This window comes from Phyllobates terribilis, unplaced genomic scaffold (genome assembly GCF_046119375.1).
Source record: "Phyllobates terribilis strain yellow unplaced genomic scaffold, ASM4611937v1 Scaffold_9__5_contigs__length_417890890, whole genome shotgun sequence".
Classification (NCBI taxonomy): domain Eukaryota; kingdom Metazoa; phylum Chordata; class Amphibia; order Anura; family Dendrobatidae; genus Phyllobates; species Phyllobates terribilis.
Window position 1 is genome coordinate 410,353,239 of NW_027362769.1, and position 19,227 is coordinate 410,372,465.

The window sequence follows — 19,227 nt, forward strand, 5'->3', positions numbered from 1 at the left end:
TACACGGATAACAACCCGTTGACACATCTGGACACTGCAAGACTCGGTGCCCTGGAGCAGAGATGGATGGCCCGCCTGTCCAACTATGAGTTCACAATCAAATACCGGGCAGGACGCTCCAATACCAACGCGGATGCCTTGTCCAGAATGCCGAACCTACCGGACGTAGGGGAAGATCCAGAGGAACTGGAAGAAGTTGAACTCCCCGCGTTTCACCGTCATGGGACTACCCAGTATTCCCACCGTGTAAGGGGTAAGCAATCCACTACGTTCAACCCCTTACCTCATTACAACTGGGCGGAAACGCAGGACAGTGACCCCGCCGTCCGACTAGTGAAGGAGATGCTGACTCAGCCAGATGCCCGTCTTGACCCAGACGCTCCGGAGGAGACCAAGCAACTGTGGGCTGAGAAGAGTCGACTGTTCCTTTACAAGGGGAAGTTGTGCCGAAGAATGGTTAACTCCCGGACGCATGAACTGATCTGGCAAGTAGTGGTGCCAAGAAGAGACGCGGCTATGGTACTGGAGGCATACCACGATGGAGCTGGGCACTTCGGATGGAAGAAGCTGGAGTTCCTGCTGCGCGGGCGGTTCCACTGGGTAGGCATGAGAGGAACCATCGAGAGGTGGTGCAGAGACTGTGGCCCATGCAACCTAAGAAGGAAGGACCGTGCCAGCCAGAAGACCCCCTGCAGTCCATCGTCACCAGGCAGCCGTTGGAACTGGTAGCCTTGGACCATGTAAAACTGACCCCCAGCAGAAGTGGCTACGTCTATGCGTTAACCATCGTGGATCACTACTCCCGGTTCTTGGTTGTAGTCCCCGTCAAGGACTTAACGGCTCAAACAGCAGCTAGAGCCTTCCAGCAGCACTTCTGCCGTCCACACGGATACCCAGAGCAGGTGCTGACGGACCAAGGACCTGCCTTTGAAGCGGAAGTCTTCCAGGAGTTCTGCACTCTGTATGGCTGCCGGAAGATAAGAACAACACCCTATCATCCGCAAACCAATGGACTCTGCGAGAAGATGAACCAGGTGGTGATAGACCTTCTGAAAACATTGCCCCTGGAAGAACGCAGTCTGTGGCCTGAGAAACTGCCTGATCTGGTGGACCTATACAACCACATCCCTGTAGGTTCTACCAACTGTACCCCGGCTTACCTAATGAGAGCAAGACCTGGTAAGCTGCCTGTTGATCTGGATATGGCAGTCCTGACACCCGAGGGCTCTTCACCAGAAGCAGACTGGGACACAGAGAGGCAGCAGCAGTACCGGAAAGTACAGGAGAGCGTTGAGCGAAGTCTCAAGAGAAAGACAGGAGAAGATTTACAACCAGTATGCTCCCGCTGTTCCCCTGGTACCTGGAGAGCAGGTCTTGAAGCGGAAGAGACGGCTCCACAAGTTGGACGACCAGTGGGAGAAGGACCCGTACACCGTACTGCCCTCAAGCCATGAGAACCCAAAAGTCTGCACAATCAGTAAGGACGGAGGAGAAACCACAGCCATTGTTTCCCGAGATCACCTGAAGAAGTGTCCCGAGCAGCTACGAAACCCTGAAGAAGATCAAGAAAACCCTCGACCCGCAGAGGAAAGGAAAGAGATGGTCAGTACTGTACTCGGAGACTTCCCTCGGTCTTGGACACAAGTAAATGGCGCTGTTGTGGTACCCGTTCTCACCTTCCTCCAGCCAACATCCCAAGTGCCTACGGAAAAACGGGTAGAGCTGGAAGAGCAGCCGGTCCAGGAGGCAGAAGACCCCACACAAGCAGACCAGGAGAATCGACCCTCTGCTTATAGTGAGCCTGCCGTGCCCCTAGTGAGCCAAACAGTCCGTAGACAGCTGCCCAGCTTACCTTTGACAGCTCCTACACCCTGTAGTGCAGGACCAGTTAGTGAGCTCCGTAGGTCTACTAGAACCACTAGAGGCCAGTTGCCCGTACGTTGGAGGATCTAAAGTGTTTTATTGGTATTTACCTGTTTACTGTTGCTTGTAAATAATTATGTTTTTCCAGTTATGTTATAGGTGTCTTTTGTGGATTTACCAGAACTCTGTTGTACATATGTTTGGAGCGTAACCCAGGAAAGGACTAAAGACTGTTAAAGACTCGGGGCAGGACAGACCCCTACCTGGTTACGGCTCCCTGTTCTTTGGTGAAATGGACACCCTCGTTTTCTTCAAAAACTGCACCCGGTTGCGGACACGCCGTGACCATCCTAATGTGGTTTTCTTTATTGTACTGTTTCTGTTTATAACTTGTTATGTTTAAAAAAAAAAAAATATATATATATGTTTAGTCCCGAAGTACTAAATTTTACTAGGGGGGAATGTGGCACCCCAGGGGTCTGGTTTCCCCAGTAATAGCAATATTACGTCTGAGAGCAGGTGGGAGGTCTCCTGGTCAGGAATCCTAAGCATGCCACACCTCCTGCCCAGTCCTGGGAGGGGAAGAACTTCCCCTATATAAACTGGGGCTGAGGCAGGGTTAGAGAAAAGAGAAAGAGAAGAAGAGGAGTCCCAGACAGAGACACAGTCTGGTCTGGAGTGAGGCAGCTATAGGGAAAGAGAGATCAGGAGCTCTGTGGGAGCCGTGCTAAAAGAGGTCAGGGGCTGGAAGCTGTAGAGCTCGCCCTGATTGAAGAGTTCTCACCGGACCCGGAGTCCGAGGCTGTGGGGACTAATCCTTACCCAGCAGCAGAAACCGACCGACAGGGGATTTCAGGTCCTCTGGCCAAGAAACCCGAAGGCACGGTCACACGCAAGGGACCAGCACCGCCGTCGTGGAGCGGAGGCTACCAGAAGGCCCCGAGTCACCGGCCATACGGGTGAGCACCACACGGTACACTCAGGGACGTGGGCTACTTTTACCCGCCTCTAGCAAGGTAGCCAGAAGAGTACAATTAGTTGGGGAGGCCTACAACTCCACCTGGCCAGGGGAGATCCCATCTGCTCACGGACTGACCAGGCCCCGATCGCTAGCCAGTACTCCGGGAGGGTCTATCTTTGCCACCAGTAAAGACCCTGAATTACACCGCACCGTCTCTGAGTGTTTCATCATCCACGTCCGCTGCCCTGAGGCCATACCCCTCCCGTTGGGGGTTATACCATCCACGCTGCACGACCGTACCACCGGCCTCAGCGGTCTGCCCTGCAGCGGCGGTTTCGTAACCGCATTCAACGGGTGGCGTAGTCGAACAATATCACATCTGCCACTAAAAACATCGCCACTTAGTTTGACACCCTGGGCACGGACCGGGTCACCGCCACGAGGACTACTATCCCCAACAGATCCGGCTCCGGGTATTCCCCTAACATGGCCCAGGGGGCGCGTCACTTACATTGTACTCGCTATTCGGAATGAATACGCGATTATTACAAAGTACTCGTTACGAGTATGGCGATAACCAATATTACGGTACTCGCTCATCACTAGTCTCCATCTAATGGGTTGGCTGTAGTGGAAGAGGTGTCGGTCACCATTACACTACTTATACTCTATTGAAATTGATGCCACTTTGGTGGTTTTAGGCCCAAATGTTTTCAAATGTGAACACTAGTCTTGATTGGGTCTCCATCTACTGTATTGGCTGTAGGGAAAGAAGAGTCGGTCCTAATTATACCATTTCCACTGTACTGAAATTGATGCCACTTTGTTGGTGTCTGCCAGTAATTTTTGGCAATGTGGAGACTCCTGATTGGGTCTCCATCTATTGGGTTAGCTGCAGGGGAAGAGGTGTCGGTCACCATTACACTACTTATACTCCAGTGAAATTGATGCCACTTTGGTGGTTTTAGGCCCAAATGTTTTCAAATGTGAACACTCCTGATTGGGTCTCCATCTACTAGGTTGGCTGTAGGGGAAGAAGTGTCGGTCATAATTATACTATTTCTACTGTACTGAAATTGATGCCACTTCATTGATATTAGGCCCTAATTTAGGGAAATGTGAACACTCCTGAGTGGGTCCCTATCTGCTGCGTTGGCTGTAGTGGAAGAGGTTTTGGTCTCCTTTACAATAGTTATATTCTAGTGAAAATAATTTTTTGGTGCAGATCTCCACACCGGGGTAACACAGACCTGATAAGCTCAAAATGGGTATATAAAGCAGACGGCATCTAAGCTTAAAATTGTTTGGGGTAGATATTCTTCTCCACACAGGGCAAGAAGAAGAGTAGGGTGACTCTGAGGGCGAGGAATGGGATATCACATTGGATGATGATGAGGTTGCACATCCTACTTGGTGTGAACCCAGAGTCACGCAGCTGAGTAGCTGATCTAAGGAGATGGAGGAGGAAGACGAGGAAGTTACGTCACGTCTTATGGCGCAGACACGGAGTTATGCAAGCACGAGGAGCACTGCATCCTTAGCCACAACCGTGGCAGTGACCAGCAGCGGTCGCGGGTCTGCAGCTCGCAGGGGCGGCAAGGGTTGCCTAGCCTGGGACTTTCTTGAGACCGCAAAGGAGGAGCCAACTCACGTTATCTGCAAACTTTGCGATAAAAAACTCAATAGAGGAAAAAAGTGCAATAATTTGACTACTACATGCATGAACCTTCACATGCGCAATCAACATGCGTTACTCTGGCAATCTCACTGCGATAAAATGCGGACAAGAGGACCTCAACAACCATCGGCCGCCCCATCAACCACATCCGCTGCTTCTTCCTCCTTGTAGCATCAGCGTCTCTGCCACCTGCAAGGCAGAGACGCCGTCCCCCTTACCGCCGCGGTCCTGCTCCGGCGTCTTCTGGCCTCCCTGCTGCGGCTGCTGGTACACGCAGCTTCCCTGGCTCTGTGCTTAGGGCGCTCGTGCTTGCGCTCCCTCCTTCTTAAAGGGGCTGCACGCGCCATCCTAAAAAGTCGCCGCCAATGGCTGGAGAACTTTCTCTATAAAACCCACCTCCTCCAACCTTGGTGCCTGTGCAAGGTTTGTGTTACTTACTTTGCTTCAGCCCTCAGGTCCTCTGCAAGTCAGTCCTGTCCGCCAGTCTGTTGTTCAGTCCAGTCTGCCAGTCTGACTACTATCCAGCCCAACAGTCTGCCTGCAGTCCAGTCCGCCAGTCTGGCTATGGGCTCTGCCCGCCTGCTTACCTGGAAGCATCTGCCTGTTACCTGTCGTACTCGCCTGCCTGCTTACCTGGAAGCACCTGCCTGTTACATGGCGTACTCGCCTGCCTGCTTACCTGGAAGCACCTGCCTGTTACATGTCGTACTCGCCTGCCTGCTTACCTGGAAGCACCTGCCTGTTACATGTCGTACTCGCCTGCCTGCTTACCTGGAAGCATCTGTCTGTTACCTGTCGTACTCGCCTGCCTGCTTACCTGGAAGCACCTGCCTGTTACATGTCGTACTCGCCTGCCTGCTTACCTGGAAGCACCTGCCTGTTACATGTCGTACTCGCCTGCCTGCTTACCTGGAAGCATCTGTCTGTTACCTGTCGTACTCGCCTGCCTGCTTACCTGGAAGCACCTGCCTGTTACATGTCGTACTCGCCTGCCTGCTTACCTGGAAGCACCTGCCTGTTACATGTCGTACTCGCCTGCCTGCTTACCTGGAAGCACCTGCCTGTTACATGTCGTACTCGCCTGCCTGCTTACCTGGAAGCACCTGCCTGTTACATGGCGTACTCGCCTGCCTGCTTACCTGGAAGCACCTGCCTGTTACATGTCGTACTCACCTGCCTGCTTACCTGGAAGCACCTGCCTGTTACATGTCGTACTCGCCTGCCTGCTTACCTGGAAGCATCTGTCTGTTACCTGTCGTACTCGCCTGCCTGCTTACCTGGAAGCACCTGCCTGTTACATGTCGTACTCGCCTGCCTGCTTACCTGGAAGCACCTGCCTGTTACATGTCGTACTCGCCTGCCTGCTTACCTGGAAGCACCTGCCAGTTACCTGTCGTGCCCGCCTGCCTGCTTACCTGGAAGCACCTGCCTGTTACCTGTTGTGCCCGCCAGCTTGCCTACCCGGAGCACTCGTCTGGCTATTAGCCAAATCAGCCTGCCTGCCGTGCTCATCCGCTGTACCGGTCAGTTCCTGCCTTCTGACCCATGGGAGTCACCTGCTCTCATACAAGGTCGGTCCCAGAGTGGCACCTGGTCCCCCTGCTCGGTTCCTCCCTGGTTCACAGAGTCGACTGAGCTGCCATGCGACCTTGGTAGATACTTAGTCACGCCCCTCTGGTCCCTCCTTGCACCGCAGCACAGAGGTTCCACCACCCGGATCCGTAACACTCCTCCTCTGTTACTGTGTCAAGTATTGTCACGCATATCTCCCACAGCAGAACTTCGGGTTCTCTACCTGCTCCAGATAAGCTGAGTGAGAGCCCGTCAGCGGACATGCCTGCTGTGTTTGTTTCACCGAGCACACCACATGTTTCTCAATCCACCGTAACATGTCCTCTTGCACCTCACTCACGGTCCAGCAGTTTTTCCGGTTCACCCTACTCCGCCCTCTCTCACCACTGCAGCCAGCCCTCGGTTCCGCAGTTGTGGTCACGTAAAAGACTGTTTCCTCCCGCACACGATAAAGCTAAGAGGTGGAAATCCACCATCTCCAATCTGCTGGCCACAGAAATGGTGGTGTCAGGCCCTAATTTTTTGAACTGTGAACACTCCTGTATGGCTTCTTTTTTACTGAGGAGGTAACCGGTGAACCTGAAGGAAACCCCCGCAAACACGGGGAGAACATACAAACTACTTGCAGATGTTGTCCTCTATCATCATATAGAAGTTAGCTCGTTATCTAGGAGACCGACCACCGCTGCTGTCTACCTTGTGAACATTGTGTTGAAGCTTGCAAGGTGTCATAGGTTTACCGTGAGAGAGAGGAGCCAGAAGTCCACAGCGTCTGATTCCTCCCACTCCTGCAGTCATTAAAAAGAAGCCTTTTGCCTTCAAATTAATCGGTGCAGGCGTTAATCTGCTCAGTTGTGAGCTCCTGGAAGCTTAATGTGATTTAGGCTCTCGACAGATTTGTCCCGTGCATCTCCCCCGGTCCGTGCCCAGGGTGTTCCCCTAAAGAATATGGCCCAGGGGGCGCGTCAACTTTGGCGTAGTCGGCAGGATTACGTGCCCGCAACACCCGGGTACTGCGTGCCTGAAGGAAAGTGCAAGTTTACCTCAAGAAGAAGTCTCCTGCCGGTTCCGGAGGGTCCCCGCCATCGGACCCCATCACCAGTCGATTCCAGCCGGTTGTCCGCCATTAACAGCGTTTTCCCGCCATCTGCAGAGTTTCCCGCCACTGGGAAGCGATTCCCGCCATTTCCAAGGATTTCCCGCCTTGGAAGAGCGGACGCCATTATGGGCGTGCCAGAGGGTGGCGGGAGGCCACCTCCCATCGTGGGCCAGGACCGAAAATGGCGCCAAAAATGGAAACCGCCCCCACCAACAGAGACTGTGATGCTAGAGGTGTCTGTCAGCGTGAAAGAACCGCCCCTGGAGCTGACAGTCACCCAGTGGCCCCGGGACCGCCCTCGAAGTGGGAGGAGACGAAAGAAAAGAACAAAGATGGGTGCCGCCTGGAGCAGTCTGGAGCGAGCGCACCCGGAGGCAGGAAGCCTGGAGAAGAGTAGCAGAGAAGCTCACCCGGAGATGGCGAGAGAGCAGAGCAGCACCGGCCCGCTGGCCAGGAGCCTGCTGGAAGAAGAGCAGAGCAGCACCGACCCATTGGTCAGGAGCCTGCTAGAAACAACGACCCCACTAGGCCTAGTGGAGGTCCTTGCACAGCTCCCCCGAGACCGGGAGTGTGCACAGACTGCCCTGGAGGGCCTCGCACGGAGGATGGCCCGGGTACAGCGAGAGACATTGGCGGAGTGGAGCCGAGAGATGGCCCAGCAAACCAAGACCCGGAGCATGCCAGCCAAGATGAGGAGACAGACTGCCTCTGAGGATGGCGCGGGAGGACCCAAGGCCGGAGACGGCGCCGAGAAGGGAGCCGAACGCATGGAGGCAGGTAAAGGGGACGTCTATACCCCAAACCGGGACACCGCTTACCTGCCCCAGCTCCCCGTCGCAGAGCCCGAAAGTCCCCCTGCTGTGCCCGAAAACGCCATGTCACCGACGCAGACTAGGCCCCAACCGGAAGCCGCCGCCGCGACCCCTGTGACGTCACACGCACCGACCCCGAGCGTGACCAAGCAGGAAGTACCACCAGCCTGGTCGCAGGGCCTAGAATTCCCGGGCGTCGCATCACCAACAGCGCCCCATACCTCCGCGGAGCCTCCGGCCTGGCCGCAAGGCCAGGTAGCCCAGGGCGCCGCCGTCCTAACGGTGCCCTTCACCTTCCAGGTGCCCCAGGCCTGGCCGCAAGGCCTGGGCAACCCGGGCGCCACCACCACCGCGCCCGCACCCGTAAAACCAAGGGTGCCGCGTCTGGGAGAGGACTTGTTTGCCCAGCACACGTGGCCGGACGGGCAGCCTTTCATCTGGCCCCAGAGGTATTATGAACTGGAGCACCAGAGGAGAGTTGGGGCCATGTGTGCACCCCTGATTCCGGCTCCGAAGCCCGTGATAAGGATCTCGCCCCCAATTGAAGAGACCCAATTTGAGTGGGACCCCACCGGAGAAGACCTAATGGGGTTCACTCAGGAAACCAGGGCAGCTGCAGCGGAGCGTGCTGAGTGTTGCCGACAGCAGCTCGAGGAGTTTGCGAGGGAGCGGAGAGAGAGGCGGGTCCGGGAACAACAGGCCCAAATAAGGAGCGCGGAGCAGAAGAGCCGGGCCAGGAGAGACCCCCGTGCAGCGCATAGTCCCCGCACCATCGGGACTGTAATAAAGTTTAACCTGCAGCACGGGTGGGGCTTCATCAGAGACAACAACACCCCCGGCGACGTCTTTGTCACGCGCAGAGATGTGGAGTCCCATCTGCCGGAGGGGCACAGAGGTCGTGACCTTTACATCGGGGACGAGGTCACCTTTACCCGGCACAAGTGTGCCAAAAGACCTTACGCCCTCCATGTGCATCGCCTGACAGAAGAGGAGCTGCGATGTGAGGAGGAAGAGCAAGAGGATCCGGACGGGTCTGAAGCTGAGATCCCCAAAGAAGGAGCAGGAGGAAGACGTTGTTGGGTACAGCGGAGCAGGTGCTGTAAATAGTTACCCGATCGGGGTATAAAGAAACTGTTACTGCAAATATAGTCCCCGTTGGGACCAGCTGAGTGAACTGTTTACCCGTTTACCCTTAATCCCACAGGCTGAGGACTGTGAGCAGCCATTCCCTTTCCCTCCTTAACTGGCCGAGGACTGAGAGCGGCCATACCCTTGTACATAGTTGCGCTTCCTAAAGCGCCCCCTACCGGTTTTATAGGAAAACCATGTTTTCTAGAAAGACTGTCGCACTGTACCCGGTCACACGTTGCACAGTGACCGGAGGAGGAGCCAGAGGCGACGAGAAAGTTTTATATATATAATGTTTTATATATTTTATATGTTTATGCAAAAATTTTGTATGTTTTTGGTGTTATGTCTTACAGCCCGAGGACGTGCTGTGATTTACCAGGGGGGAATGTAGCACCCTGAGGATTCGGCTGCTACAGGGGTATTGCACCTCAACCCAGAGGTGTGATATTCCACTCCCGGGTAAGGATGGAGTGTGGAACTGAGCTCGGTAGGCTGCATGCACTACACACATCCCATTTCCGGGGAACAGGCCGACGGTACTCCCACTTAGAAATGTGCAGGTACGACCGAGTCTGTTCCTGGCTGGAGTGGGAGGGGGGTGGTACATCCCAAGTAGTGTAGGGGCAGATAGGGGGAGCAGCCTGGGTAAAGATAGGAGCTCATTGGGTGCTGGTCACCTGAGCTCACACATAGAGGGTGTATATAAGGTGGGCACCAACTAAGAACAGGGTCAGTCTGTCAGCCTTTGCAGAGAAGTAAGAAGCAGAGGAGCAGAGCAGCCCCAGAGAGAGAGAGAGGAGAAGAGAGAGAGAGACCCAGAGGGGGAAACTAAGAAAAGGACTCCAAGAACCCAACTTAAATCCCCGGGTGAAGAGTCGGCACAGGGTACCGGAACCCAAGCTGGTGGGGGCAAAAACACTCCCCAGCCAGAGACCGGAGACCGTGGGCAGCGTTTGTCACGGTCACCCACCACATCCACCACGAAGGCATACCACGAGGAGGGTCAGGGAACCCAAGGCCAAGGGTTTCCCAACAGAAGGCCCGAGGGAGCTGGACCTGGGTGGATCAATAGTGGGGACGGCCAGAGAAAGGACAGAAGGAGAGCTCAGGGTCACGCTCCGGACTTGCTTGGGGGTTGGCTGGATCCAGGACCTGGTGGATGCAGCACGGCTCGGGAGGTCACTTGAAGCTGGAGTGACCGGAACATCAGCAGTGAGTAAATACCCTTAACTGCATAACCCGACTCTGTCTTCATTACCATCTATGCTGCACCACCACAACCCCCATCCTCTGCACCTGACCCCCTGAGGCTATACCCCACCCGTTGGGGGTTATATCATCACAAGCTGCACCTACACCATCAGCCTCAGCGGACCCTGCTGCAGCGGCGGCCATAGTGACCGCAATACAACGGGTGGCGTAGTCGACAAAAAGAACTTAGTAACATCAGTAAGGACTGCCACTTACAACTGAGTTTGACACCCTGGGCACGGACCGGGTCACAGCCACTCGGAGACTACAACCCCCATCTGATCCGGCTCCGGGTATTCCCCTAAAGAATATGGCCCAGGGGGCGCGTCAACTTTGGCGTAGTCGGCAGGATTACGTGCCCGCAACACCCGGGTACTGCGTGCCCAAGCTGGTGGGGGCAAAAACACTCCCCAGCCAGAGACCGGAGACCGTGGGCAGCGTTTGTCACGGTCACCCACCACATCCACCACGAAGGCATACCACGAGGAGGGTCAGGGAACCCAAGGCCAAGGGTCTCCCAACAGAAGGCCCGAGGGAGCTGGACCTGGGTGGATCAATAGTGGGGACGGCCAGAGAAAGGACAGAAGGAGAGCTCAGGGTCACGCTCCGGACTTGTTTGGGGGTTGGCTGGATCCAGGACCTGGTGGATGCAGCACGGCTCGGGAGGTCACTTGAAGCTGGAGTGACCGGAACATCAGCAGTGAGTAAATACCCTTAACTGCATAACCCGACTCTGTCTTCATTACCATCTATGCTGCACCACCACAACCCCCATCCTCTGCACCTGACCCCCTGAGGCTATACCCCACCCGTTGGGGGTTATACCATCAAAAGCTGCACCTACACCATCAGCCTCAGCGGACCCTGCTGCAGCGGCGGCCATAGTGACCGCAATACAACGGGTGGCGTAGTCGACATTAAGAACTTATTAACATCTGTAGGACTGCCACATACAACTGAGTTTGACACCCTGGGCACGGACCGGGTCACAGCCACTCGGAGACTACAACCCCCATCTGATCCGGCTCCGGGTATTCCCCTAAAGAATATGGCCCAGGGGGCGCGTCAACTTTGGCGTAGTCGGCAGGATTACCCAAGCTGGTGGGGGCAAAAACACTCCCCAGCCAGAGACCGGAGACCGTGGGCAGCGTTTGTCACGGTCACCCACCACATCCACCACGAAGGCATACCACGAGGAGGGTCAGGGAACCCAAGGCCAAGGGTCTCCCAACAGAAGGCCCGAGGGAGCTGGACCTGGGTGGATCAATAGTGGGGACGGCCAGAGAAAGGACAGAAGGAGAGCTCAGGGTCACGCTCCGGACTTGCTTGGGGGTTGGCTGGATCCAGGACCTGGTGGATGCAGCACGGCTCGGGAGGTCACTTGAAGCTGGAGTGACCGGAACATCAGCAGTGAGTAAATACCCTTAACTGCATAACCCGACTCTGTCTTCATTACCATCTATGCTGCACCACCACAACCCCCATTCTCTGCACCTGACCCCCTGAGGCTATACCCCACCCGTTGGGGGTTATATCATCACAAGCTGCACCTACACCATCAGCCTCAGCGGATCCTGCTGCAGCGGCGGCCATAGTGACCGCAATACAACGGGTGGCGTAGTCGACAAAAAGAACTTAGTAACATCAGTAAGGACTGCCACATACAACTGAGTTTGACACCCTGGGCACAGACCGGGTCACAGCCACTCGGAGACTACAACCCCCATCTGATCCGGCTCCGGGTATTCCCCTAAAGAATATGGCCCAGGGGGCGCGTCAACTTTGGCGTAGTCGGCAGGATTACGTGCCCGCAACACCCGGGTACTGCGTGCCTGAAGGAAAGTGCAAGTTTACCTCAAGAAGAAGTCTCCTGCCGGTTCCGGAGGGTCCCCGCCATCGGACCCCATCACCAGTCGATTCCAGCTGGTTGTCCGCCATTAACAGCGTTTTCCCGCCATCTGCAGAGTTTCCCGCCACTGGGAAGCGATTCCCGCCATTTCCAAAGGTTTCCCGCCTTGGAAGAGCGGACGCCATTATGGGCGTGCCAGAGGGTGGCGAGAGGCCACCTCCCATCGTGGGCCAGGACCGAAAATGGCGCCAAAAATGGAAACCGCCCCCACCAACAGAGACTGTGATGCTAGAGGTGTCTGTCAGCGTGAAAGAACCGCCCCTGGAGCTGACAGTCACCCAGTGGCCCCGGGACCGCCCTCGAAGTGGGAGGAGACGAAAGAAAAGAACAAAGATGGGTGCCGCCTGGAGCAGTCTGGAGCGAGCGCACCCGGAGGCAGGAAGCCTGGAGAAGAGTAGCAGAGAAGCTCACCCGGAGATGGCGAGAGAGCAGAGCAGCACCGGCCCGCTGGCCAGGAGCCTGCTGGAAGAAGAGCAGAGCAGCACCGACCCGTTGGTCAGGAGCCTGCTAGAAACCACGACCCCACTAGGCCTAGTGGAGGTCCTTGCACAGCTCCCCCAAGACTGGGAGTGTGCACAGACTGCCCTGGAGGGCCTCGCACGGAGGATGGCCCGGGTACAGCGAGAGACATTGGCGGAGTGGAGCCGAGAGATGGCCCAGCAAATCAAGACCCGGAGCACGCCAGCCAAGATGAGGAGACAGACCGCCTCTGAGGACGGCGCGGGAGGACCCAAGGCCGGAGACGGCGCCGAGAAGGGAGCCGAACGCATGGAGGCAGGTAAAGGGGACGTCTATACCCCAAATCAGGACACCGCTTGCCTGCCCCAGCTCCCCGTCGCAGAGCCCGAAAGTCCCCCTGCTGTGCCCGAAAACGCCATGTCACCGACGCAGACTAGGCCCCAACCGGAAGCCGCCGCCGCGACCCCTGTGACGTCACACGCACCGACCCCGAGCGTGACCAAGCAGGAAGTACCACCAGCCTGGTCGCAGGGCCTAGAATTCCAGGGCGTCGCATCACCAACAGCGCCCCATACCTCCGCGGAGCCTCCGGCCTGGCCGCAAGGCCAGGTAGCCCAGGGCGCCGCCGTCCTAACGGTGCCCTTCACCTTCCAGGTGCCCCAGGCCTGGCCGCAAGGCCTGGGCAACCCGGGCGCCACCACCACCGCGCCCGCACCCGTAAAACCAAGGGTGCCGCGTCTGGGAGAGGACTTGTTTGCCCAGCACACGTGGCCGGACGGGCAGCCTTTCATCTGGCCCCAGGAATATTATGGACTGGAGCGCCAGAGGAGGGTTGGGGCCATGTGTGCACCCCTGATTCCGGCTCCGAAGCCCGTGATAAGGATCTCGCCCCCGCTTGAAGAGACCCAATTTGAGTGGGACCCCACCGGAGAAGACCTAATGGGGTTCACTCAGGAAACCAGGGCAGCTGCAGCAGAGCGTGCTGAGTGTTGCCGACAGCAGCTCGAGGAGTTTGCGAGGGAGCGGAGAGAGAGGCGGGTCCGGGAACAACAGGCCCAAATAAGGAGCGCCGAGCAGAAGAGCCGAACCAGGAGGGACCCCCGTGCAGCGCACAGTCCCCGCACCACCGGGACTGTAATAAAGTTTAACCTGCAGCACGGGTGGGGCTTCATCAGAGACAACAACACCCCCGGCGACGTCTTTGTCACGCGTAGAGATGTGGAGTCCCATCTGCCGGAGGGGCACAGAGGTCGTGACCTTTACATCGGGGACGAGGTCACCTTTACCCGGCACAAGTGTGCCAAAGGACCTTACGCCCTCCATGTGCATCGCCTGACAGAGGAGGAGCTGCGATGTGAGGAGGAAGAGCAAGAGGATCCGGACGGGTCTGAAGCTGAGATCCCCAAAGAAGGAGCAGGAGGAAGACGTTGTTGGGTACAGCGGAGCAGGTGCTGTAAATAGTTACCCGATCGGGGTATAAAGAAACTGTTACTGCAAATATAGTCCCCGTTGGGACCAGCTGAGTGAACTGTTTACCCGTTTACCCTTAATCCCACAGGCTGAGGACTGTGAGCAGCCATTCCCTTTCCCTCCTTAACTGGCCGAGGACTGAGAGCGGCCATACCCTTGTACATAGTTGCGCTTCCTAAAGCGCCCCCTACCGGTTTTATAGGAAAACCATGTTTTCTAGAAAGACTGTCGCACTGTACCCGGTCACACGTTGCACAGTGACCGGAGGAGGAGCCAGAGGCGACGAGAAAGTTTTATATATATAATGTTTTATATATTTTATATGTTTATGCAAAAATTTTGTATGTTTTTGGTGTTATGTCTTACAGCCCGAGGACGTGCTGTGATTTACCAGGGGGGAATGTAGCACCCTGAGGATTCGGCTGCTACAGGGGTATTGCACCTCAACCCAGAGGTGTGATATTCCACTCCCGGGTAAGGATGGAGTGTGGAACTGAGCTCGGTAGGCTGCATGCACTACACACATCCCATTTCCGGGGAACAGGCCGACGGTACTCCCACTTAGAAATGTGCAGGTACGACCGAGTCTGTTCCTGGCTGGAGTGGGAGGGGGGTGGTACATCCCAAGTAGTGTAGGGGCAGATAGGGGGAGCAGCCTGGGTAAAGATAGGAGCTCATTGGGTGCTGGTCACCTGAGCTCACACATAGAGGGTGTATATAAGGTGGGCACCAACTAAGAACAGGGTCAGTCTGTCAGCCTTTGCAGAGAAGTAAGAAGCAGAGGAGCAGAGCAGCCCCAGAGAGAGAGAGAGGAGAAGAGAGAGAGAGACCCAGAGGGGGAAACTAAGAAAAGGACTCCAAGAACCCAACTTAAATCCCCGGGTGAAGAGTCGGCACAGGGTACCGGAACCCAAGCTGGTGGGGGCAAAAACACTCCCCAGCCAGAGACCGGAGACCGTGGGCAGCGTTTGTCACGGTCACCCACCACATCCACCACGAAGGCATACCACGAGGAGGGTCAGGGAACCCAAGGCCAAGGGTCTCCCAACAGAAGGCCCGAGGGAGCTGGACCTGGGTGGATCAATAGTGGGGACGGCCAGAGAAAGGACAGAAGGAGAGCTCAGGGTCACGCTCCGGACTTGTTTGGGGGTTGGCTGGATCCAGGACCTGGTGGATGCAGCACGGCTCGGGAGGTCACTTGAAGCTGGAGTGACCGGAACATCAGCAGTGAGTAAATACCCTTAACTGCATAACCCGACTCTGTCTTCATTACCATCTATGCTGCACCACCACAACCCCCATCCTCTGCACCTGACCCCCTGAGGCTATACCCCACCCGTTGGGGGTTATACCATCAAAAGCTGCACCTACACCATCGGCCTCAGCGGACCCTGCTGCAGCGGCGGCCATAGTGACCGCAATACAACGGGTGGCGTAGTCGACATTAAGAACTTATTAACATCTGTAGGACTGCCACATACAACTGAGTTTGACACCCTGGGCACGGACCGGGTCACAGCCACTCGGAGACTACAACCCCCATCTGATCCGGCTCCGGGTATTCCCCTAAAGAATATGGCCCAGGGGGCGCGTCAATAGCGCTGTAACCCAACACATCAGACTGTCGCCTACCGTGGAAACCTTGAAAAGGAAACTGAAGACCCACTTCTAGTGACAAGCGTACAATCTACGGTAACCCTCTCTCCAGCATACCGCTGCACGACTAGCTCTATCCTGACCTAATGTATCCTCCCCCATCCCTTGCAGATTGTTTGTGTGCCCTCGCGGGGCAGGGTCCTCTCTCCTCTTGTACAAGTCGGTGACCCCTTTTCACATGTAAAGCACCACGGAATAAAAGTCGCTGTAATAGTAATAATAATTATAGTACTTGTACTCTGGGTCAATTGATGGCACTTTCCAGGTGTCTACCCCTAATTTGATGTGTTTTGGCAGCTTTTGGGCCCATTTGAAGGTGTTGTGTATGCGTTTTTCTTGTCCCCCCATTGAATCCTATGGCGTTCAGTAACGTTCAACGAATAAATCGGCGAATATTGCAATTTTGGCAATTGTAATCCGAATCAAATATTGAAACATTCATCACATGTACTGAGAAGGGAATCAGTGGTGGGAACAATATCCTGGAGCAGATAAGAAGGTGTAGTAGCAGCTGGGGAGTAGGAGTAGTGAGAGATGAGGAGGAGAAGGGGAAGCAGGAGATGAGGAGAAGGTGTAGCAGGAGATGAGGAGGAGGAGGAAGAGGAGGAGCAGGAGATGAGGAGAAGAAGGAGGAGATAAGGAGGAGGAGAAGTAGCAGGAGATGAGGAGGAGGAGGAAGAGGAGGAGCAGGAGGAGGAGCAGGAGATGAGGAGAAGAAGGAGGAGATGAGGAGGAGGAGGAGAAGTAGCAGGAAATGAGAAGGAGGAGGAGAAGCAGGAGATGAGGAAGAGTAGCAGGAGATGAGAAGGAGGAAGAGAAGCAGGAGATGAGGAGGAGGAGTAGCAGGAGATGAGAAGGAGGAGTAGCAGGAGATGAGGGGGAGGAGGAGGAGATGAGGAGGAGGAGTAGAAGGAAATGAGGGGGAATAGTAGCAGGGGATGAGGAGGAGAAGTAGCAGAAGATGAGGAGGAGTAGCAAAAGATGAGGAGGAGGAGTAGCAGGGGATAAGGGGTAGTGAGGTTGACCTTTATTTTTATTATGTTTTACGTTGAAGTGTTAAATCATTAAAGGGGATTCTAACTCTTAACTTTCACCCCACAATATACAGAATAGATTTGTGAGGGCCTACCACTATGACCACCACTGATTGACAGAGACCCTAACCTCAGATGTCTTACCTGGGAGAAATGTTCAACAGTGTCACCTGCGGAGGAAACAGAGAAGATGAGATGATGCCTTCACTATCAGACTGAACTTTCTGCCATTGTATTTAAAAAAGGAAATTTAAACATTAGACAAAACTGTGATCCTTAGTGTCAGGATGTTGTATTTTCCATTTCTGTTGCTGAGCGCCGTCTATTGTGACAGATTCTATTGTTAATATAACATCTGTCCAGAAAACAAATGAAGAGTGGAAGCTTTATAGATAATGAATATTACTTTAGAGGGAAAAGGAAGAAAAGGGGAATGAAGGGAAGAAGGAATGAAAAGAGGAAAAAAAGGAGGTAAGAAGGAAGGAAATGAGGAAGGAAAACAGGGAGGAAGAAAGGGAGGATGGAAGGAAAGAAAGAGTAAAAGGTGCAAAGGGAAAGAAAGAAACAAATAAATAAAGAGGGTGATAGGAAGTGAGGACAGAAGGAAGGAAAGGAGTAATACAAGGAGGAAAAACGGATGGGTAAGAGGAAGAAAGGTAGGAAGAAAAGAAGTTAGGAAGGAAGGCAGGATGGAAGGAAGGAAAGAAGGAAGGAGGAAAGAGGCAAGGAAGGAAAAGAGGAATGATGGAACAAGGGAAGGACGATAGGAATGAAAGTAGAGGAAAAGGGAGGAAAAGAGGAAGGAAAGAATGAAACTTTAATAAAAGAGGAAAGAAGGAAGAACAAAGAAATGAAGTAGAAAATGAATAAGATATGATGAGGAAAAAGAGAAAAGAAAAGAGAAAAGAGACAATACTGAGGAAAAAGGAATAAAAGTAAGATATTCACATAGTTATGACATTTTTACCATTGCTGTCACCATATCGGGTGTTTTGCGGCTCCTGGTGATGGCGATCGCTGCTGATGAGTTTCCTCGTTGATCTCCTGCCCGTGGAATTTGACCCTGAAATGACCCCACATATAATGAAGATGGCGGCACAGTGTCCTATTCTATCAGCTGTAATATCAAGAATAACATAAATGGTCACTGGTTTATGTTGGATAATTGTCATTTTTTTTAACTTAAAGTGGATCTGTCAACAGATTACAAAGATCTTAGACCAGATGAGGCTGGTATATTTGTTTTGAAAATAGAACATTTAACTTGGTTACTGACATGACATATCATTGGATTACCTGCAAGGTCATTTTCCCACATGATCACAAGCTTTACATTAGTTTTTACATTTATATGGCAAGTTTGCTGACAATCTGGAAGGATATGGGCTCATTGCAGGAGAATATTGATTAACACGCATTAATGTGTGCAGGTAGCTCCAAACTCTCCCAATGCGGTGTTATTGTATCCGTGTCATGGTGGGAAAGTTGGTGCTTGTTCAGGGCAGATATGCGGCTAAGTGGAGCATTCACCCGGTATGGTCGTTACATTGATAACCTCAGTATAATAAATGGGGGTGCCGATGTGAGGACCAGACCAGTTAATACATGAATAATCCTCTTCACCTAATGTGATAAAGTCAATCCCACAGGTAAATTTACAGGAGAGAAATAAAGAGTGTGAGAAGATTTGTGGCGCCCTGCTGCGCACTGGTGCCACAGATCCCAGAGGGGTGCATGGATGGAATTCTCCCCAGTGGCCTCAATACATACAGACACCTCCACCCAAGTCCACTAGATGGAGCCCTGTCAGGTATATAAATACAGGGGGGTGGAGTTCAGGAAGTCAGTCAGTCGGAAGCAGACAGTGTGACACCATGCTGCAGCTCCAGACCAGCTGAAGTCTGTGTGGCTGAAGGCCAGGCTAGGCCCAAGCTGCGGGCTAGTCAGGCTTGAGCTGCAGGTAGCCGTCAGGTAACACACCTAGGCAGTCCCTGGTACTGCAGCAGCTGACCCCAGGGATCAAGATTGTTGAAACAGACATGGACTCGGAGTAACTGGCAGGACAGGATTTGGGCACTATTCAGACAATATGGGTTTTCTGGGTCATTGGGCAGAATGGACACTGACTCGGAGTCACTAGCAAGGCAGGAGTCGGATACTGGAACAGGCTTCGACAGTACGGACTCTGGAACACTAACCAGGACAGACAATGGTGGTGGTTAAAGTACCACCAGAATGGTTTCAGGTTTGGGTACCACCGGTGCGGCTTCAGGCTCAGATACCATTGGTGCAGCTTCACAGTTCAGGTACTGTTAGTGCGGCTTCAAGGTTC

The 19,227-nt window shown here is 54.1% G+C and overlaps 1 protein-coding gene across 4 annotated transcripts in view; it reads right to left on the reverse strand.

Moving 5' to 3' along the window:
• LOC141162664 (uncharacterized) overlaps nucleotides 1-19,227 on the reverse strand; it is a 111,205-nt gene that overhangs the window by 60,288 nt on the left and 31,690 nt on the right. For 3 of the 4 annotated variants that reach the window (XM_073649002.1, XM_073649001.1, XM_073649004.1), the window contains 2 exons: nucleotides 17,863-18,012; nucleotides 17,040-17,065 (listed from right to left, as the gene is read on the reverse strand). In XM_073649002.1, the coding sequence (XP_073505103.1) occupies nucleotides 17,040-17,065; nucleotides 17,863-18,012 (176 nt within the window). The remainder of the gene's footprint in view (nucleotides 1-17,039; nucleotides 17,066-17,862; nucleotides 18,013-19,227) is intronic. The other variant, XM_073649003.1, reaches the window with a different exon arrangement.